At 35.6% G+C, this 22,442-nt stretch overlaps 3 protein-coding genes across 5 annotated transcripts; 1 reads left to right on the top strand and 2 right to left on the bottom strand.

Annotated features, from left to right (window-relative positions):
• The first annotated feature begins 518 nt into the window (after positions 1–518).
• On the top strand, positions 519–4,366 carry LOC106451938 (LON peptidase N-terminal domain and RING finger protein 1-like). Of its 2 annotated transcripts, none has more exons than XM_013893935.3 (18): positions 519–763; positions 852–956; positions 1,232–1,314; positions 1,460–1,544; positions 1,632–1,718; positions 1,812–1,873; positions 1,972–2,165; positions 2,250–2,310; positions 2,400–2,577; positions 2,894–2,932; positions 3,029–3,090; positions 3,198–3,234; positions 3,317–3,366; positions 3,476–3,542; positions 3,636–3,714; positions 3,813–3,892; positions 3,989–4,057; positions 4,134–4,366. In XM_013893935.3, exons 1-18 carry the CDS (start codon positions 695–697, stop codon positions 4,191–4,193), a joined length of 1,467 nt encoding a protein of 488 aa, XP_013749389.1. In that variant the 5' UTR covers positions 519–694; the 3' UTR covers positions 4,194–4,366. The 2 variants fall into 2 exon arrangements, with proteins under 2 accessions (XP_013749389.1, XP_048621105.1); XM_048765148.1 differs by having other exon boundaries at positions 619–763; positions 1,240–1,314.
• Positions 4,367–4,468: 102 nt separating this feature from the next.
• On the bottom strand, positions 4,469–8,285 carry LOC106453934 (protein IMPAIRED IN BABA-INDUCED STERILITY 1). Its single transcript, XM_048765147.1, has 9 exons — positions 7,658–8,285; positions 7,139–7,423; positions 6,734–7,054; positions 6,426–6,653; positions 6,225–6,322; positions 5,844–5,934; positions 5,249–5,767; positions 5,037–5,169; positions 4,469–4,855 (listed from the first exon to the last, which is right to left on the bottom strand). The coding sequence occupies exons 1-9, from the start codon at positions 7,997–7,999 to the stop codon at positions 4,836–4,838; spliced, it is 2,037 nt and encodes a 678-aa protein (XP_048621104.1). The 5' UTR covers positions 8,000–8,285; the 3' UTR covers positions 4,469–4,835.
• A 3,423-nt stretch (positions 8,286–11,708) lies between these two features.
• LOC106345247 lies at positions 11,709–21,482 on the bottom strand. Of its 2 annotated transcripts, none has more exons than XM_013784472.2 (8): positions 20,825–21,482; positions 20,652–20,738; positions 20,374–20,565; positions 20,096–20,254; positions 19,947–20,000; positions 19,733–19,864; positions 19,450–19,640; positions 11,709–12,237 (listed from the first exon to the last, which is right to left on the bottom strand). In XM_013784472.2, exons 1-8 carry the CDS (start codon positions 20,930–20,932, stop codon positions 12,027–12,029), a joined length of 1,134 nt encoding a protein of 377 aa, XP_013639926.1. In that variant the 5' UTR covers positions 20,933–21,482; the 3' UTR covers positions 11,709–12,026. The 2 variants fall into 2 exon arrangements, with proteins under 2 accessions (XP_013639926.1, XP_048621103.1); XM_048765146.1 differs by having other exon boundaries at positions 11,709–12,243; positions 19,456–19,640.
• Positions 21,483–22,442: the final 960 nt, after the last annotated feature.

Here is a 22,442-nt window from a genome sequence, read left to right as displayed (position 1 = left end):
TGAGAATATTGATCGGCTGTAAACATTCTCTGTATGTTTGTTCTCTTTTCTTTCTCTATACTTAGAGGCTTTTAATCCAACGAGTGGTTCAAACTTGAAGCTGAACTCCAGCGTAGCAGCATCCGCGCCACCACGTTGACAAGTAAAATTAATCTAGTTAGTTGCTCACTAGAGACTTGTTTTGTTATCTTGTAAATTTCTCAATTAATATGAAGCTTACTTGGAGATCAGTAGCTCCATCTCCAATTATGGCCGCCATAGTTTTGTAAAAGAACCAAATCTCATTGGTACATTGTGTTGTGAGATTAAAAAAATAGTTTGAAGCTAACAAGAGCTATGAGAGAGTCTGAAGAGAGTGGAAATTACCCATAATTTTCTTGGTTAATTTTCACATTATTTAATTGATTGCTTATTTCATCATTCATTGTAAATAAATGGGCTTTGTCAGAGACCCAATAAGGAGGAAGAAGGAAGATAAAAGACAAACACACCTTTTGATTACTAAAGAGAGGAGAGATTGGATTGTTGGAAAAAAAAAGGGCTTGGAGAGAGTATAAACAAACAAACACGTATAGGATTCAAATCCGTGGGGTCGCAAACGAACGACGCACAAGTGTCCACGACTATACTCGACTCTCTCTTTGTTACTTATCACAATCCCCAGCTTTCTTGCGTTGATTTGATCTATAGCTCGATGTCGAACGAAGAATCTCTTCCTGCGTTCACTCTGTTCGGTTTGGATGATGTCGAAAACTATGGTCTGGTAAGTGATTTATGATTAGCAGCAATTGTATTAATAATTCATTAATGTTGAACATCTCAAGTGTGTTTCTTCTTTCTTGGTTTTACAGGTCAGTGAAGCTGACAACTCGTTGCCTTTGGACATACACAATCAAGTGTTTCAACTTGTGGAGAAGGGAAACGAAGCTTTCAAAGAATCTCATCGCTTTGAAGAGGTTAGTTCATTAATCAATCTCTCTCTCTCTCTCTCTCTTTGAGTTGGTAGTCTCTATTGTGTATTTTGCTTTTTGTAATAGTTTCTTGGTGATGCTAGACTACTAGCACTAGCCATCTGATGATACATTTGTATATTTCTTCTGCCTGTGACTCTACTGCTTATCAACTTTTTTCACCAATCCAGATTTGTGCAAGTTTAAAGCTTTGATGCTGAAACTCTCAAATTATTGCCAAATAACATATCTTCTTTTCTTTCTTTTTTGTTTTGTTCCAGGCGATTAGCAATTATTCAAAAGCCAATTCTGTTAAGCCTCTTGACCCTGTTGTTCTAAGCAATAGAAGTGCTGCTTATATAAGGTAACGCTTCTTTTAACCTTTCCACTTCAAATGGAGAGTTGTCATGTGCTTTGATAACATATTTTTTTATTGGATTGTGGAATATATTACGTGTATTGACATATTCTTATCTCTCTCCATCTCTCAACCCCTTTTTGTTTCTTAGATTTGGACAATATCTGAAGCAGAGATCTGCATCCATTTCTGAATATAGACCTCTGAACGGTTTCGATATGTCGATGCTTGGTGAAGTATGCATTATTATTCTACTTGCTTAACATGTGTTACTAGCAGTTGTAACAGTCATCGCCTCTAGCTCACCTTGATATTTTCTACAGCTTGCTCTTAAGGATGCTGATAAGGTGATGAATATTAAGAGCACTTCAGTGAAGTCATATATAACAAAGGCTTGTGCCCTCATGCTGGTATGTGCTGAGTTATTCTTCTATCTTTATATTCTTATTCAAAGGTGTTTTCACTCTGCTCACATATGTCAAATTGTTTTTCTGAATCTGCAGCTAGAAAGATATGAGGCAGCACGTGACACTATCCTCTCAGGTCTACAGATTGATCCCTTTAGGTACGGCAGTGTGTGTGTGTATCATTTCTGATTCAATCTTGCTTCCTAATAGAATGCATCGTTTTTAAAGTTTGGAGTTTCTTTCTGATCGCATAAAGCGATCATCTCCGATCCAATCTTCAAGAATTGGACAAGGTTATGATGCCTACTTCGACGAGAAAGACTCGTGGAAATGCTGAGCGGTCTGATGACTTTGATTGCACTGTTTGCCTGAAATTGCTGTATGAACCTGCTACAACTCCATGCGGGCATACATTCTGCCGATTATGCCTCTTCCAGTCTATGGATCGTGGTGGGTTTATATGGTTGTTTGTGGTTTTAGAAAATTCATTCTTTTGACTATTGTGTTGCTTGTTGATGCTTTTGTGGATTATAGGCAACAAATGTCCACTATGTCGAACTGTCATTTTTATGACTCCAAGAACATGTGCTGTCAGGTTAAAGATATGCACTCCTATCTATTCTCCTTGAAGCTCCATTTATTGTGCTTTAAAGTTCTCGTACTGAAGTAATTATGTGTTGGCAGTGTGACACTGAATAACATCATACAGAAAAACTTTCCAGAGGAGTATGCTGAAAGGAAATCAGAGCAAGACACTCTGGTCCACTTAGGCAATGAAAGTATGCCTCTTTTTGTCATGGATGTCATCATCCCCTGTCAGAAGTTGTCTCTTCACATTTTTGAACCAAGATACAGACTAATGGTGAGTTTTTTTTTTTTCATTTCTTTTACGGTACATTTAGAACTTAAGTAGCCTACTCTTCGTTTCTGGCTCGCTTTCAAAAACCTTATTAATGATCTTGAATGTAAAAGTTATCGTAAAGTCTTCATAAATATAGATGAACACAGTTTAGTAAAAAAATCCAAGAAAGTCAAATGTAGACAAGATAATGGGGTCTCCACATAAGTAGAGAATCTAGCTTACAGTAGTATTGCTGTTTGAATTCGGGAACTTATTTCTCAATCTCTCATAATCTCCTTGATCGTGTACTTTGATTAACATGTGATGACTGGAACAGGTGAGAAGAATAATGGAGGGAAACCATCGGATGGGAATGGTGGGTGACGTGTCATTTTTTCTTGTTGCTTCTTCTTCACTCTACATTCATAAAACGTTTCTGACTAGTAAGGTTTGCCCATTCCAATGTTCATAGGTAGCTCTTGATTCTGCGACAGGTTCACCAGTGGATGTTGCTTGCGAAGTCGAAATCACAGAGTCTGTTGCTTCTTTCTTTCTGATGATTCTTAATGTCCCTTAGTTGATGACTTTATCTTGGGATTGATTACTCACAGAGTCTGATAGTGTTTTGAAAAATTACACAGGTGTGATCCACTCCCAGACGGACGTTTTGTCCTGGAGGTGAGTATTAGTACTTATCTTGTGGCATTGTTTCATGTGTAAGTTGTCAAATGATGAACTTAGTATCTACTTTTTTCTTCAGCTGGAAAGCCATAGAAGGTGTGGCATAGTAAAAGCTTGGGATCAAGATGGGTAAGCTTTGTCATATTGTTCGGTTCTGTTTGTTTCATACAAGCATCATCATTTTAAGTTATATTCAAACATAAATGCTTGTCGTATTAATATCTGTTTTGTTTTTCAGGTATCGTGTTGCGGAGGTTGAATGGGTCACAGATCTACCACCACAAAGCGACCAAGAAAAAGCTGATGTATGATTACCAAGCATCTCAACTGTACTATTTGCTACAGTGAGTTTTATTTTCTTTCTCTTGTTTACTCACTTTTTTTTTTACTTGTTACAGCTGCGGGAACTGACGACTAGTGCAGCATCATTTACTCGGGCATGGCTAGAGAGAGCAAAGGAAGCAGCTAGACATGGAGGTAAGCAAACTATTTTATTTGTAGTTGTGCCACTTTGTATACTCTTTACGTCTTAGACATGATCGAGCCTTCCCTTCATTTTTTTTTGTTTTACACAGACAGAAGAAGACTTGAAACACTTGTAATTGTTGAATCTATGATACCTACACCTCAAGATCCCGAGCGCTTCAGTTTCTGGGTAATTTACAAAAGGCTCTCTAAAGATAGACACAACTCTTGCCATTGTATACTTGTGTTAACTCAATGGCTTTGTTTTTTTTTTTTGGGGTGTCAGCTTGCGACATTGACAGATAGGAGACCTTCAGAAAGGTTGGAACTACTTCGGCTTCAAGATACTGGAGAGGTACTTGAATATCTGACTAGTCTATAGATTGCTCGATATGAGATTTTTTTGGTTCATCTCTTTTTTGTTGTTGCAGAGAATAAGGCGTGGGTTGATATATCTTCGATCAGTAGAACGAGGATGCAGAATGCAATGAACCTGCACCATATACTCGATCACAACTAAGAGATTAAACTTGGATCTGTTTTATAAGAAAGTCATGATTCATACATAAAATGATTGAAAACCAAAAATACCATATTCTTCATGATGATGCAACTGCCAAATGCAAAGAAGATTCTTACAAATACAACAATACCATTTGGTTAATTTGTTAGAATGTGACTCAGTATTATAAACGAGACTTGTACAGATCCCAAATAGATAAACTCAATGTCAAATCCTGATGACACAATCATAATCCAACATACCATCATGAAACAAGAGGTCTCAGTTTTGGAATAAATCAGTGAATCCTGTTTAACAAATATCAGATCTATTATATAAGACACTGGATTTTCTATATAATTCTTTTAATGTTATGCTATGGCACTGCGCTAGCTCTATACATTATGCTTCGAAATCACAGATTGTGGTTAACTGGTTATTATATACTCAAAATTTGAACTTATTAAAGAAGATTAAGTTGTAAATAACAATAACAAAAATAATATGCTTCGTGGCTTTCTCCATATTTGCTTGATCTTGTTTTTCTCAGACCATCAACTCTTTTGAGTTCTTGGAAAACTCTTCTAGATCCATATGGGACGCGTTTCATGCACACATACTTTTATACGAGTCATTTCCCTTGTTTCTTACCTGCAATTTACATAACCATACACTTGTTGTTGCTCAGCATGTTTTAAGATCTTTAACTTCATAGTATATAACGTAGACAAAGAAATGAATCATAAACCAGAACATTTATTGCGCACTATAGCAAAGTAGATCAAAAGGCATAACGTGCATTTCTTGTTACTTTGTAACATCATGTTTTTACCTTTCTGAGACCAAGATTTCCGAACCAACTGGCGAATCTGGCGTTCATGGCGTTCAAGAAGCTCATCAACTCCATAAGACTGAGACAACAAGGGGCCTGAGAATTCGATTTTCTCATCATTGTCTTTGTAACCCTGTCAAGATCTTAACTCATATGCATACTTTGAGTAATGTTTCTCAACAAAACAGATCATGCATGTTCTACTGACGTACCAAATGTCCCAGTTTTGCTGCCTTTTCTTCTCTCTGATAGAGAGCCAACGATAGATCCTGGGAATGATACTCATCCGAAGCATCAAAAGAATCTGGACGTTCAAGTTTTCTCCACTTCTTCAGCATTGAAAGCTTCAACTTCTCATATGCCTCAAGTTGTTTTTCTTCCTTTTCATTCTCTTTCATCTTAGACTCAGCGTCAGAGATCTCACTGAAAGCAGGAGAAGGTCCCAACAGGTTAGGAATGTGACCCCTTGAGAGAGATCTATTATGTGATCTAACACATATCTCATCTTTTCGTCGCTTTGCCCATGCAAAACCACTTGATACAGAGACTTGAAAAGGCCCTGAGAATGGTACATCCCCTTGTGATCCATTCTTCACATGAGAAGCTTCTTCTTTTTCCTGTTCTGATGGCTTTTTTTGCAGTTTCCCATATAAACTGGCGTCGCTATCGATTGAGTTATGAACTGAATGACCATTACGTTTTTGGAAAGTTTGGGAAGGGCGTCTTGCGTCCTGCAAACAGATTAAAGAGGTAAGTTTAAGTTATTTACTACCGAAGATGCAAATAAATGCAAAAAAAAATGAATACCTCAGCTGGTGCTAATTTAGCAAATGCAGGGGGCTTTCGCGTTGGCTTCCTTGATTCTGTACCACGTCTCCCATTCCCGCATATTTTTTTCCTGCAATACCGATATAACGTTGATGCCCAACCAAACCGAAACCGTCAAACCCCAGTTCCTATATTTCTATATCCGAAATAACCGAACCGAGAACAAATAGATAGCCGAATATATAAAAATATTAATATATATATATATATATATATATATAATTCAAAAGTATATTAAAAGTATCCAAAAGTATTTAAAAATAAATAAATTATTAAAAAGGATCCTGTGTGTTTCTGCTGTATTTTTCTTCTGATCAAAGATATAACATAATGAATGATAGTAATGTATGAAACTCTGACCTTGTTGTTTCTTCTCGATGCTTCGCATCAATCTCTTTGCTAGGTGAGTATACAGGCAAGGTTGAGGGATCACAAGCATAAGGCTTTGTAGTGAAATACTGGAAAAAAAATTTGAAGGTGACAAGACAATAAAGTCCAAAGGTTCAAGTCTTCAAACTTGATGCTGTCATAGTGGTTGAAAGATAAAAAAAAAAAGGTTACCTGGGAAACAAGGGCAGTAGACGCAATCCCACGTTTGTTGGGCTCTATAGAAAGAAGAGTTTCTATAAGACTGACGTCAGCGTCGGATAAATCTTTGAAGGTTTCTCGTAGACAACCATCATAATGTTGCTGTGGCTTGAAAAGCATTGCGTGAGGAAGTTTGGTCTTTCTCCAGTAATCTTCAGGTGGAGATCCACATAGTTTGAATATCTTGTGCAACTGTTCGACCTTTAAGAAACATCACTCTGTGAGTTATATACAAGACAGAATTTGAATGTTGTTCGTGTAATGTACTTATGTTTTTTTACCTCAGTTCTTCCTTGCAGAACAGGTTTCTTGAGAAGAAGTTCGGCGAAAACACAACCAACACTCCACAAATCAACAGATGCTCCGTACTCCGTTGCCCCAAGCAAAAGTTCAGGAGGACGGTACCATAGAGTCACAACACGGCTTGTTAGAGGCTGCTTATTCCCAGAAGCATTGCAAAAGTTTGCTAGTCCGAAGTCAGCCACCTTTAATACTCCTCCGTTATTAACCAAAAGATTCGAACCCTTTATGTCACGGTGCATCACACCTCGTGCGTGACAGTGATCAAGTCCAGACAGTAATTGTTTCATATAACACTTAATCTGAAAGGCCAAAGCAACAATTGTCATTCTCTGTAATACAAAAAATAATAATAATCTAGACTAAGAATGTGATGTGAGGCTGACCTGTGGAGTTGTGAAGTTGATGTCAGGGCTAGAGAGAAGACCAGTGAGGTCATGCTCCATGTACTCGAAGACGAGATGGATGTTGCAAGAGAGTTTTGAAGTAACGAGACCTTGGAGTTTGATAATGTTGGGATGATCAAGTCTCCTAAGTATCAAAATCTCTCTAGCCATGAACCTAACACTCTCTGGCTCAAAATTGTCGAACCTAACTTTCTTCAAAGCCACTATCTTCCCTGTTTCGGTCTCTCTTGCACGGAACACGCTACTGTATGTTCCTTGCCCAATCTTCAAACATCCAAAGAAACAAAAGAAAGCAAAAGTTAGACTCAACATAACAAAGAATTACCAGAGGTCACTAGCTCAGCTGGAACGGACTCTGGCTATTGTATTAGAAGTCGCAGTTCAAGTAAACCACTAGGAAGAAACTAATATTACATGATGAATTGAGGTATTACGGTTTTAGCCTCGAACCTCTTGGAATTCAAAAAAAAAAAGAAACAGAGAATTGTAAGTAGTAACCTTTTCGAGCTTTTCGAAAGCGTCGGAACGAAACGGGACCCAGCCATGGATAGCTTCGCCGGCGACGTTGCTTAGCCAGGCAGGCCAGCCGGCTGCGACCTGCTCAGCTTCCAAGTACTTGCTTAGGTTACCGAGTCGGAAGCTCAACGACTCACTCCTGGAATTCGAACTCGCTCGACCGGACTCGCTCCCGCTCTTCTTGCTACTCTTGCTCCTCCACGAGACGAGCTTCTTCTCCACCGCCGGAGAAGGTTCTTGGACTGAATTATTGTCCTTGAACACTCCCGAGTGATTGATCGCTGGCGTTACAGAGACGGTCTGCTTGGAGTTGACACAACCCATCACAAGAACGTTCGCTCCTCCGCGTCACCACGTGTGTATAACGGGACTATCTCTCTCTCTCCTCTGCGTCTTTTTAACCGGAGCCGGTTTAACACTCGAACCGTCACGATGCTGGATCTGGTATAGGAATGAAGATCGAGAAGCTGGTGAAATTAATGTTGTTTATATACAGAGAGAGAGAGAAAGAGAATGTTTTTTCTGTTTCTCTGCCGTATTCACTTTTAAATGTGTTGCCGTTAATTCCGGAAGACGACGGTCTCGTTTATAGTTAGATGCCGTTAAATAAAAGTAGAAACTGTTTAGGCGACATCCACGGGATGATTTTTGGATCCTAGACAATGATGATGACTGATTAGGTCTGGACGTTCGGGTACCCGTTGGTGTTCGGATTAGGTTTTCGGATTTCGGTCTTTTTTTTATAACACCTCCTAGGTTCCATTCTAGTAAATTTGCAAGTACGGATCGGGTTCGGATATAACACATCGGATTCGGGTCGGTTTTGTATTACATCATAGAAGCCATAAAGTAATCATATATCATTCGGATTTGGGTTATATCGGATCGGTTCGGATATACCCGAAATAAAATCTAAAATTTAAAAGTAAAACATAAAAAATATATATTTATTTATATATAATTAAGTATTTAAGGTAGTTATTTAAATTTTAAATACTTATTGTTAGATAACATATCAAAATAAATATGAAATTGAATATTTGAAGTATATATTCATGTTTCATATAACTATATTGTATATTATTTTGGACATTCGGATCGGTTTCTTCGGATATTTTTTTCGGATTTTTCGGGTTTTTTGGTTTTTCGGGTTACCCGTTCGGGTTCGGTTAATAACATTTCGGACCGGATACGGTTTGTACCACCTTACAAGATCCATTCGAATATTTTTTACATTTCGGACCGGATACGGATCGGGTTTTTTGGTTCGGGTTCGGTTCGGATTTCGGGTTACGGATATTATGCTCAGGCCTATGACTGATGATGAGTTCATCCATCAATCTGTTTTTTTTTTTCGTTTTAAAGTATTTTTTTCCTTTTTGAGGTTTTCGTAAACAATTTTATCCAGTTTTTCTTAATATGAACACTTTTTCTTTATGTTTTTGCTTTTGAGTTTTTTTTGTCAAATGAAAATGACTGCATTAATTGGTTCTTACATTATTAAAATTCGATGTTTCTAGGAATAGTCAATAGTGTATGACCAATTTATTAGTATTATTATCATTATGCAATGGAACTAGTTTTGACTGAGTGGGCAGTGTGAGATTGAGCTAACACGGCCAAAAACGGTGGTCGGTCGTTGGTGACTTGTTTTGCCTATTTTCTTGTATCTCTAATTTATAAACGTATAGTTTGGATAATGGATACACATAACAACATTGCACTTGTCATCATGTTTCTACTTGATATTTACGTCGAACACATTTTGTAGTAATACTGGTGTGGTGTACTGTACTCATCATGGATCGATTAAGAATCATTTTTGTTTAATAACCTTATCGGTCGTATTAAAATGCGGACTGGGAATTAAATATTCCTCTTTTTATAAAGCAAAGTAATTCTTTAGGATTTTTGAGCTTCAGTAATCAATAATTGTTCTCTTTTTTTTTTCTTTTTCTTTTGAACTATTGTTGGGTATATCATGTGACTTTATAGTATAATTGAATTTTAAACCAGTCTATGCATTTAATATGCTAGTATACCTTACATGATAAATTAAATGTATTTTATACGTGCATGTGGGAGCATCATTTAGTGTTCACAGAATCACAGCCAATTTCGAAACCAACAACAACAACTGATTTAAAAAAAAAATTTGTGTATGTATATCCTTTATATATTAACTAGACGATAATCTGCGCACATGGACGCAATGAGTTTTTTATACTAATGTTTGTTCATTAAATAATATTAATATTTTGCAATAGTACAATCTTTAACGATTGTAAAATGACGAATACAAATGTTGGTCTCTTAAATGTATTATCGTTGTTGAAGAATTAACGTATTACAACTCATTTTAATTATTTTTAAGACTTCATATGCACAAAAAGAAATTAAATTTTGCGGCTGACATAAATCACCAAAACCAAATAGGCAACATCGATTGTATAATGACGAAATGGGTTAAGTTTTCAGCTCTCGATTTGTTTACTATTGACTCTCCATAAGTGATTTCATTTTCTACCTCTATAAAATTGTGCTTTCGTTCTTGTTTATGTTTATGTTTCATTGATATTGAGTTTTGTTTCTTTTTTCAACTTTTTTTTGTGATGCTGTGAATTATATAAGTGTCAATTTAAAAAGATGGACATCTGTAAAAGTTTAGTTTCATTCCAAATACATATCTAAGAATCAAAATTTTGAAGAAAATCACTGTCAAACTCTACTCACAGGTTAGTGTTCAAATCTAATATATAAAGCTGTAATAGAATATAAGTGCAGACTCGAAATATAAATGTCGGTCTAAAAATCATCTAATTCTAGAACACCAAAACAAATTAATTATTTTATTAACCCACACTTTTGAGGTTTAGTTACTTCAGAGTATATCGATAAAAAAAAATATAATACTTTACTATTCACTATATGTAAACTATGTATAAATTAATAACTGTTTGATTTGGTAAATGATAAAACAGAAACTTATAATAAATAGTTTAAATCTCTCATTTTTACAATTATAATAGCTCTAGATAAGGTATTACGGAGAAACAAATATTAGACGAATGATCAAATATCTCATTCTTCGAATAAACTCAAAAGGAGGTGGGAATGTTGTCATGATATTTCATTAAAAGCTTTTTAGAAATAAAAATCAAGACTAAATTATTTAACCTGAATGAAATAATATATATATATATATAGTGCTTCCAATATTAAAAATCTCTTCGATTTAAAGAAGTGTATTTCTGTGATCGTCATAATCAAATAACATATTAGAAACCACCTATTTAAAAAATAATTTGTATACATAAAAGTATATACATTAGAGTAAGCACGTAAATCAAAACCAATGCATTTTGTTTATTTACAATCATGTTTTTGGTAAATAAATCAAAATAACCATTTTATTTACTTTATACGGTATATAATTAAAATTTAGGGATATTGGCATAGATATATGTAGTGTATTTAATATAAATGTTTATTATTGACACTTTCTACTCTTATGATTTTATTAAAAAAATTATATTTTCTGTAAAAAAACAATTAATGTGTTAATCACAAAACTTTTAATGTGAGATTTTTCAATAGAAATTTTAAAATTAAAATATTTGGACTCAATAATTTTTCAATGCAAATTTTTCAATGCAAATTTTTCAATTAACAGATTTATATATTTTTATATAGTATATAATTTAATTTAAATGATATTAATATATATATATATATATATAAGACCTCATATTAATAGGATTTATGATCATTTGTTTCTTTCTTGAACAAAAAAAGTTAAACCATTGATCACAAAATTTTCAATGTGAGACTTTTACTAATTTTAGTAATTTATAGTCGTTTTTAAAATTTTAAAATAGAACATATAAGAAAAAATCTAATTTTTTTATTACATGCTTAATGTGATTTTTTAATTTTTTTATAATAAAAAATAAACAAAAAGGAGAGAAAATACAAAAATTGTTATCAAAATATGTATTATTCATAATCATTAATTGTCATATATATGTTAATCGTATTTAATTCATAATCAAATTCCAACTTCAACCATTTTTTTATTTAATTTGAAATTAAAAGTCAAAAGTTTATTTTTAAAATTCTATTATTTTCAAATGAACATTAAAATAATATTTTAAATATCATAAACATATATTAAATAATTAGATAAATTTTCTTATAATAAATATGTTTTTTAAAACAGAAACGGAATGAATAAAAATTTCCATATATCTATATGTACATTAAATTTAAGTAGTTATTCAATGCACTTTTTTTTAGTTTGACGAATTATCCTTCATCTCTTATTAATTTTGTAAAACTATGTTGGCAAATGTCATACTCCACATGAAATCCCCCCCGGACCACCATAATTGAAAAAGAAACCTAGATGAGTACGATGGAATGGTTTTACCGTACCAATTCTTAACCCATAACATTTATCACTATCTAATAAATTCTCTGTACGGAAAGAATTCATTTTACGTTGCTTATAGTTGGAATTCAGAACTTCAATATTTGTAAAAATTCCTGAATTTTGACGGCCTCCATCGCTACAAGAAAACATATTTTTTACTAGGGCAGTACTCGTTGTAAATTCGTCGTAAACGGGGTGTTACGACGAATTAACGTCGAAAGACGTTTCGTTGTTAAACGTCCGTCGTAACGGAGATTTCGTCGTAAACGACTCGTTACGTTTACGACGAAATATATTCCTCGTAAAGCGCAGGGAAAGGATTCGTCGTAAACGCCACGTAAGACTTCGTCGTAAATTCCACGTAATTATTTCGATGTAAAGCACACGTAAATATTTTCGTTGTAAATCACTCGTAAACATTTCGATGTAAAATCCTCGTAAATATTTCGATGTTAATTACTCGTAAACGTTCGTTGTAAACTCCATGTAATGTTTACGAGGAGTTTACATCGTTACTTATTATATTATTATTAATTAGTATATAATAGATTTTAATTTATTTTTAATATTCAGAATTTAAAATAATTTAAATTTTAAAACAAAATATGAAATTGGAAAACATATTTTAAAAAAGTCATACAATAATATTTAAATTCATAATACAAACAGAAAAAAAAACTACATATTGTCGAAGTAGTTGGTGGGGTTGCTCGGCTGTTGACGGGTTGGATCGGACTCTTGGGGATCTCGTGGTGGCATTCCAAGAGCGGCTCGTCTCTCACTCAACATTCTCTGCATAACCGGGTTTCCCACTGCCATCACGTCTAGCAAATCCTCAAGAGAGTCTAAACGAACCTGCTGACTATCCATTTGAGCCTTCTGGCTATCCATTTGAGCCTTCATCTGAGCAGTCTCTTCATCCCGTCTCGAACTGTATGACGAAGTTGCCCTTGCAACTTCGTTAACAGAGCCTATACCGACTATCCGTCCCTTCTTTTTAGGAGCCACCTATAAAATCAAAACATATATTAATATAGTTAATTATGTTAAAATATTTAAAATAATGTAAACTAAAATTTTAAGTTACCTCTTCGAAGATTCTGTCGACCTCTTGGGTGGACAATGTGACTGGTAATCCATCGGGAGACTCCTGGGTTAGTTGCGTCTCCCGTTCTTCAATCCGACCAGCCACTGTTCGGAAGAGTTTCTCAGATGCAGGATCCACAAAAACTCCGTCGGATGTGGCGTGAGTCATCTTGAATAGGTCAGACAGAGAAGGTAAGACTCCCGTCTTCTCGAACTACAAAAAAAAATTAAATTAAATATTATATTAATTGAATATTTTAAAATATATATTTAAAACAAAACTTACAGCTTCTAGACGGACTCCTGCATGAGGTTTTTGTCCGGTTCTGTGAAGCATGGGCAAATGACCATCTTTATCCTTCGTCCTTCGAGAAGCCGAGCACGAATTGGCCTTTCTGATCGAAGAGGGGTGCTCCCAATAGGCGATGAGGCCATCCCACACATCCGTCGTGAGCTCAGTGGGCTTTCCCTCATACCCGTAGATCTCCCACTTGTCCTTCCAATCAGAGACTGTGTTGCAGAGGCGTATCTTTGCCTTTGCAACGAATTCCGCCTTCACCCTCTCGGTGATTCCCAAAGACCAATGCCACTTTTGCTGAAACATAAAAATTTTGAAAAAATTACAATTAATAATAAATATTAAAAAAAATATATATATATATATAAGTGAAAATTTAATTAAATTTAAAAATCTTAACGTAAAACATTTAAACCACGTGATCTTAACGTGATTTGGTGTCTTGCTCCAGTTCGGGTATGCCCCGTCGTAGTAACCCTTAATCGTCGCCGAAACGCTCCGGCTAACACGGTTGTTAGCCCCAAACCTGAAAAAAAAAAATTTAACCGTTACAAAATAAAAATTAATTAAATTTTAAAGTAATAAAAATTAATAACTTACCAATAAGTTCCTCGGGGTCTATCGGGGTCTAGAACATCCAAACCCTCCCGTCCAGGCTGGGCAAGCAAATCCTCCACCGTATATCTCGCGAAGGGAGCATATGAAGGCACACGCAAATCCGGATGAACTGCACCTTCTGGGACAGGCTCAGGTGCAGCCGCTGGAGGAGGAGGTGGAGGCATCTGCGGTGGAAGAGGAGGACTCGAAAAAACTCTCTGAGAAGTCTGAGAGTCTGGAACTGCATCGGAAGACGATGGACCGGAAGAAGATGTACCGGAACCATCGCCAAACAACTGGGCATAAGTAGGTGCTGCTGGTTTCCTTCTAGGAGCCATCTAAAAAAAATTTAAATAAATTTAATCAATTATGACGACATAATTAAAAAATTATTCTGTTACCTAACTAATCACCTAAATTATAGGATTCTGTCATCTAACTAATCACCTAAACTAATTATCTAAATAATCACCTAAACTAATTATCTAAATAATCACCTAAACTAATTATCTAACTAATTAATAACCTAAACTAACTTAAAAAAAAAAAAAAAAAAAGAGGGAAGAGAATGTACCTTAGGGAGAGGAGAGGAGTTTAGGAGGAATGGACGAGGCAGCCTCGTCTCGGCGTCCCAATATATAAAAGAGTTTCGTCGTAAACGCGACATAACATTACGACGAAGTTACCAGGCCCGCGTTTTTTCATTTACGACGAAGTTACCAGGCCCGCGTTTTTCGATTTACGACGAAATTACGTCGAAACGTCTGTTTACGACGAATTTACAAGGCCCACGTTTGCGACGAATTTACCAGGCCTGCGTTTTTCCATTTACGACGAAATTACGTGGAAACATCGGTTTACGACGATTTTACAACGCTTAACCCTAAACACCGAGAATGAAATCCCTAAACCCCAAAGTCACATATCATCTAACATCATATCTCTTCTTCTCTACTACTTTATGCTCTTTCTCCAACTTAAACTCTAAAACCCTAAAACTCCAAATAATTTTTTTAAAATTAACACAAAAAAATATTATATAAAACAACATTTGTTACACATACATTAGGATGGTAAAAAAACAATATTTCTTTAAACATACGTTACAATAGAGAAATACAACATCAGAGACATATATTACATCACTCTAAATCGTTTTCGTTCTCATCAATATTACATCACTCTAAATCGTTTTCGTTCTCATCACTATCATTACAATCATCATCGTCGCTTCTCTCGAACTCGTCTTCACGTGCTTCATCTATCGCATCTTCGGGAATATCTTCATATTGAAAGTTTTGCGGGTCGATCAAAAGGATTTCATCAGTTGGTTGTTCTGGTACCTCAACTTCATTGATAGCGTCTTCTTCTTGCAAGGACGGTTCTTCTCCAGCGACAATGCGTCCACGAGGTGTAATTTTGATAGCAGCTAACCAGTTTATCCCGGAAGTTCGAAGCCGAGGATAAGGAAGGAAGCTTACTTGCTCGGCTTGTGAAGCTAAAATGAAAGGCTCAAATTTGTTGTATCTTCTCCCAAAATTGACATCCACAACACCAAATTTGTTATACCGAATCCCTCGGTTCACAACAGGATCGAACCATTCACATTTGAAGAGGACGCATTTTAGCTTCAATAACCCGGAAATTCCACTTCAATAATCTCCTGCAAGATCCCGTAAAAGTCCGTTTCACCTTTCACACATATTCCGTAGTTACTCGTTGCCCGATGTCTCCCATACTCGTATGTGTGAAAGGTAAATCCTCGTGTGAAATACATAGGTGATGTGGTGACCTTTGCAACTGGACCTTGAACCAATTCGTGAAACCATACGGGATAATAAGGATCGTCATAATCAACCTGCCAAAAGCAGTTATTCTTAATTAATATTGAAGTATCAAAACACTTACTTAATTAATCAATGTATGAGATATATTACGTACCTGTGATTTTAACCACTTGACAAAGTGCTTATCTTTACGTGTGTCCACATCAGTTGCAGATATTCCTGGTATTGCTTCTTCAACTTGAGATACAAACATGCTGCAAATTAAACAAATAATCAAGTCATACATAATTAACTGCAATTCATATAATTAACATTCACAAAAATATTTACCTTTCAAAGTAACGGGTCACTGCATCCTCGCAGTTGAGCAGAATATAAGTGTGGGCACTATGTTTATCCTCTTCACATGACCACCATACTTCTTTCGTTTTACCACCAAACCGTGCAATTTCGCAGAAAATGTCAGGAACACCATCAATTGGATATGATGTCGGTACTCCACCATCATCATATCTTCTAGGAACTCTTTTCCTCGTACGAACAGTTGGAGCAAAGTAGTATGATGTGAAGTTAGATGTTTCGGCTGTCAAACTTCCCGCAACTATTGAACCTTCCACCTTTGCAAGATTTCTTGCTTTCCCCTTCAAATGTTTCATCTGTCGCTCATACGGATACATCCATCCGTTGTGAACAGGTCCACGAAGCAATGCTTCATACGGTAGGTGGACAACTAGATGCTCCATGACGTCAAAAAATGAAGGAGGAAATATCTTCTCCAGGTTGCACAATATGATCGGAATGTTATGATGAAGTTGTTCGATGACTTCTTCCTTGAACGTACGTGTGCTGAGATCTCTGAAAAAAGCGCCGATGGCTGTATATTGCAAAAGTAATCAAATTAATAACATTTCATAACGCATGTATATATATTAACGTTTTATAATTACCTGCAAGTGCTTCATGGACATTTGCTGGAAGGAGCTCGGCAAAAGCAAATGGAAGTAGTCGTTGCATAAACACATGACAATCATGACTCTTCATTCCGGAGAACTTTTGACCTCGTTCAACACATCTTGACAGATTTGAAACATAACCATCAGGAAACTTAACTTCTGATGCAACCCAGTCAAACAAGGTTGTTTTGGCTTCTGATGACAACCGGAAGATGGGAACAGGAACGTTTCCATTGCTCTTGATATGTAACTCACTTCTTGAGCAAATATCAGGTAAGTCCATCCTTGACTTTTTGTTATCTTTTGTCTTCCCAGGGACGTTAAGTAATGTATTCATGATGTTCTCAAAAAAGTTCTTCTCAATATGCATGACATCCAGATTGTGGCGTAAGAGAAGATCCTTCCAATAGGGTAGCTCCCAAAATATACTCTTCTTATGCCAATTGTGAGACACACCATATCCATCAGGCATATTTCCAGGAACATGCCAATTTCCTCCAACTTTAACTGTTTCCTGAGCTCCGTAATAATCAATGTCTGCTTCGATCTGCTGGCCGGTGAGATATGGAGGAGGACCGTCTCTGACAATTTTTTTGTGCCGAAACAATGTCTTATTTCTTCTGTACGGATGGGCAAGTGGAAGAAAGCGACGATGACAGTCAAACCAACAACTCTTCCTACCATTCTTCAGTTGAAAAGCATCCGTCGATCCAAGACAATATGGACAAGATAATCTTCCATGTGTTGTCCAGCCAGACAACATCCCATAAGCAGGGAAATCACTTATCGTCCACAGCAGAACTGCTCGCATCGTAAAATTGTTTTTCAAGGAACAATCGTACGTCCTCACCCCTTCTGACCACAATTGCTTTAGCTCTTCTATCAACGGTTGAAGAAAAACATCAAGAGACCGTTTTGGATGCTTCGGCCCAGGGATTAATATGGTCAAAAATAGAAATTCTTGTTCCATGCACATATCCGGCGGTAAATTGTACGGCGTAAGAATGACTGGCCACAAAGAATATTGTCTACCAGACATTCCAAATGGACTAAATCCATCGGTGCATAACCCAAGATAGACATTCCGAATATTTGTAGCAAAATCTGCGTGTACCTTGTTGAAATGTTTCCACGCTCTTGCGTCTGATGGATGTGCAACCTCACCATCTCTCTGGACATGTTCCGCATGCCACCTCATCGACGCAGCAGTCCTCTCAGATTGATATAATCTTTTCAATCTGTCTGTAATTGGTAGGTACCACATCCTTTGGTACGGTACCCTATTCCTCCCACGGCCTTGCGGTTTGAATCGTGGTTTTTTGCAGAATCGACACTCTTCTAACTTGTCATCTTCTTTCCAGTAGATCATGCAGTTGTCGATGCAAACATCAATCATCTCCGAAGGCAACCCAAGACTATAAACCAATTTCTGAATCTCATAATAAGATTCAGCAGACACGTTGTCTTCTGGCAAATACTCTTTAAACAACTCCGCCCATGCATCCATGCAATTCTCAGGTAAATTATGATCCGTTTTAATATTCATCATCCTAGCTGCTAGAGACAATTTAGAGAGACCTTCTCTACAACCAGTGTAGATTGGTTGATTTGCAGCATCTAGCATTTCATAAAACCTTTTTGCATCCAAATTAGGTTCTTCTACATTTCCAGTTCCATCAGCTATTGTTGTAGTTGTTTCTAAAAATGCATCACTAATCATATCTTGAACCCTATCATGATCTACCATCTGCTCATGATCTTGATGATAATTATATTCATTATGCAAATGATTCGGTTCTTCACTATGATGACCATCCTCAAAATTATTATTACTACTACTAGCTTCATTTCCCCCATAACCCTCTCCATGTTGATACCAAATGTAGTACTGTGGTGTAAATCCTCTGTTTACTAAATGCTTCCATACAGTTTCACTACGTGCAAATTTTGAATTCTTGCATTTCCGACAGGGGCAGAACATCTTACCGCTTTCCTGTGTGATCGGTGTACAGCCCGCCTGGTGCATGAATGTCTCTAGCCCGCCCTAGAAATGCGTTCGTCACCCTCCCGTCGGAATCTTTGTGCAAATACATCCAACTCCGTAACTCGTAAATACTACCGCCACCGGCCATTTTTTCTTATATTTTTTTTTGAAATCTTTTTTTTCGGATTTTTTTTTCTCCCGTTTGTGTGTTGTGAGGAAGAGAGTTGTGGGAAATGACATATATATAGAGAAATTTTCGAGTTGGGTAGTTGAAATATAACAACGATTTTACAAGGAATATTTTACATGGATTTTACATGGTTTTAACATATTATTTACAACGACTTTACGACGAAATTAGGTAAGTTAAAGCACATTTAATACACGTTTTCACCTAAATATAACGGTAACATGCTTCGTTGTAATGTCGATGTAATGATTACGACATATTTCTCATTCCACGTACATTCGTCGTAAACTTACAAGGAGTTTACGACGAAATCAGTTCGTCGTAACTTTACATGGCGTTTACGACGAAAGTTAGATTCCTCGTAATTTCGTTGTAAAGCCCATGTAAATTTACGACGAAATATTTTCGTCGTAAAGTTTCGTTGTTATAGGCACGTTTTCTTGTAGTGCATTTGGTAAATTACCATTACCCATGGGAGGGCTTAAACCAGAACGTGAAGCCTGAACCACACCACCAACTCCAACCATATTTGCACCATTGTCTAAAAGGTTAAATAATTCTTTTGGCCAATAACCGATATCTTCATTAGGTGCATCTTTCATAAGTTGTGTAATCCACCAGTTTCCTGTATTTTTATCCTTTTTCGTATATTAAGAGACGAGACAAAATTTATCAGTTTCTAGTCAAATATATCGATCACTAGTTTGGTTATAAAATAATAAGTATTAACCTGATGAATGGAATATCGCATCCAGCCAGGGACCCCTGTCTTAAGATCATAGGGCTCGACAATTGGAATCACCTTTGATACTTGAACAAACCCTGAACATGCGGTATTGTAACATCCTTTCCCATCCTTACCCTATTAAATAATATTTAATACTATACTTGTTACTATTTGATCAATGTTTTCATCAAACATTAATTTGTTCGTAGCCACATACCTTCCAAAATCCAAATGTCCAAACACGTTGGTCTCCATATAGACCTGGATTTATCTATCAACATGGAATTTGTAATACTTTAAGAATATACTCAAGTGGTTGACATAACAAATGGATTAAGGAATATACTTATAAAATATAAAACCTACAATCCAACCCGCTGAGATATAATTGACTTGGTTTTCTGAACCACTGCCTATATATATGTGACTATATGAGACTTGATCCTTTCCCACGTTTAGCGAATTTCCACTAAACCAAGCTTGTACACCACGAAATGGACCAACAGATGATCTTACTCCAGCAATCTATCAAAAGCCGGTTACATTAGTGACTCTTTTTGGGAAAAACATTAATGACTTAATACTTGATATGTACGTCAAAGTATTAGATCTATCGTATTAAGAAAATTGAGATGAGTGCTTACATGCGTTCCAGGACTATCGGCTGATAACGGATGAAAATGCTTCTCAGCAAACATTTGCGAGTTTGTGACATATTCTTTTGTATTTCTCAGTATAGGAACTGTGTCATTTGGACATACTATTTTCCTTTTGTTAGATGTTTCGTTTTTGCCAGTTTGCATCTTTAACTCAGGTCTTGAAACAGATGATTTCTTCTTTTCAAAGAAAAAATTGTATAATCAAATATTTATCATACTAATACAAGTAAAAACACATGGGATGAAATTCTGAGGCAATGCACCTGAATTTTGTGGGTTTTGAGAAAAGGATGCTGGAGCCCTGGTTGCTTGTAAATATCTATGCAATCATATGTTACATTTTCACTTATCTGTCAAGGACAAAAAAGGTTATATGTTACATGGTAATCTAAATAATAGAGGAAATTGTGGGTATCAAGTTGTGTTTTAAGCTGACCTTGAAAGATCTGAGAGGCACTGTATTTTGATTGAAATGAATTATAACTGTTGAAAACAGAAGAGATAACAGGTTTACAACAAGCGCCATCCTAATTTTGGTTGACATTTAATTTGTCATGTGTCTCAAAATTGAAAACACTCTATAATTTATATAGACATATTATCACTATACTGGTGATTGGTGAAGGTCAGTCGTATATCTTGAAACTTACGATGTATTAAATGGGAAATCAATGTGTTGACCCTTACGATATGAAAACTGAATTTGACATGCTTCTAAATATGAAATTTCATTTTGAATAACAGCTGATTACATTAGGAATGACACAATTTTCATATTAATACGGGGAATCAATGTCAATCAGCGGTTATTCAAAATGAAATTACATTTTTAGAAGCATGTCAAATTCAGTTTTCATATCGTATCTTTTTACATAGACATTCCTTTACTGATTCTTGCTAGAGTAATGACTCACAAATATTACCGGAAACATATGTGTATCAGAAAAATATTAATATATATCAATACATTTTTATAAAAATACAGTCTCCCTTAGGTGGTCCTCTATACAAATCATTACCCAATCTTGCCTTCCCCCTACATTTACTACTAATAAAGTAAAACATGTGCTACTTCTGTCCAAACAAAAAAAAACTAAGTTAAGGTTCTAACTTCTAACTTATGTTACTAAAACGTGTGTACTCTTAAGAAATTTCCCAAATCCAGTTAATAATTAAACAAATATTGAATATTGTATATACTAATATAATGATACTAACGAGTGTTTACTGGATATATATTGAGAGCAACTTTGTAGAAGATACCATATAATAAAAATTCTTATTAGTATGATTGCAAGTTCTTATCGCCATATTAGTAATCAGGTAGAATTGTGTTTGGGGAGAAAATTGATTAGGATTGCATATGTTCGGTTAGAAGAGTGTTTTGAACGGTCATATTAAAATAATGTATAATAAGTGTTAATGTTCGAATGTTCTATAAACACATTCTATGCTACTGGTCATGGAATAATAAAAATAATAAAATAAGAATATTATCAATATGATTCCAAGTTCATGCCGAAATATTAATAACTGGATAGAAATGTATTCTGCAAAAACAAAACAAAGTAGATTAGGATTGCATATGGTCGTTATAACTGTGATTTGAGCTGCCATATTAAAATTGATGCATGATTTTTAATGAGTTAGTGTTAGAATGATATTGATGTACAAAACCCTTCTATTAACGATGTGCTGATGGGTCCATGCTGAATGAAAGAAAAAACTACACGTACAAAATATTAAATGAAAACATTAGGATATAGACCACTACATATATATGTTACCAATGGCACAATTTGTAATTAAACAGGTTAAAAGAGGATAGTTAAATCTAGACTCTAGAGTGAAAAAACATATGGAATTGCCACATGGCACAGTTGTAATTAAAATACAAAAGCAAGATTACTTTTTAGTTTACTTTTCTTTTAATAACGAAAGAGATTATTAATGAAATCAATTGACGGAAAAAATTCAAATAAAGATAAGTATGCAAAAATGTCTTCTAGTAAGTTTTTGAAAATATATTTGAAAATATGCCAAACCAATCAGTA

This window comes from Brassica napus, chromosome C8 (genome assembly GCF_020379485.1).
Source record: "Brassica napus cultivar Da-Ae chromosome C8, Da-Ae, whole genome shotgun sequence".
NCBI lineage: Eukaryota > Viridiplantae > Streptophyta > Magnoliopsida > Brassicales > Brassicaceae > Brassica > Brassica napus.
The sequence above is the reverse complement of the archived record's forward strand: the minus strand, read 5'-3'. Positions and strand labels throughout refer to the sequence as shown.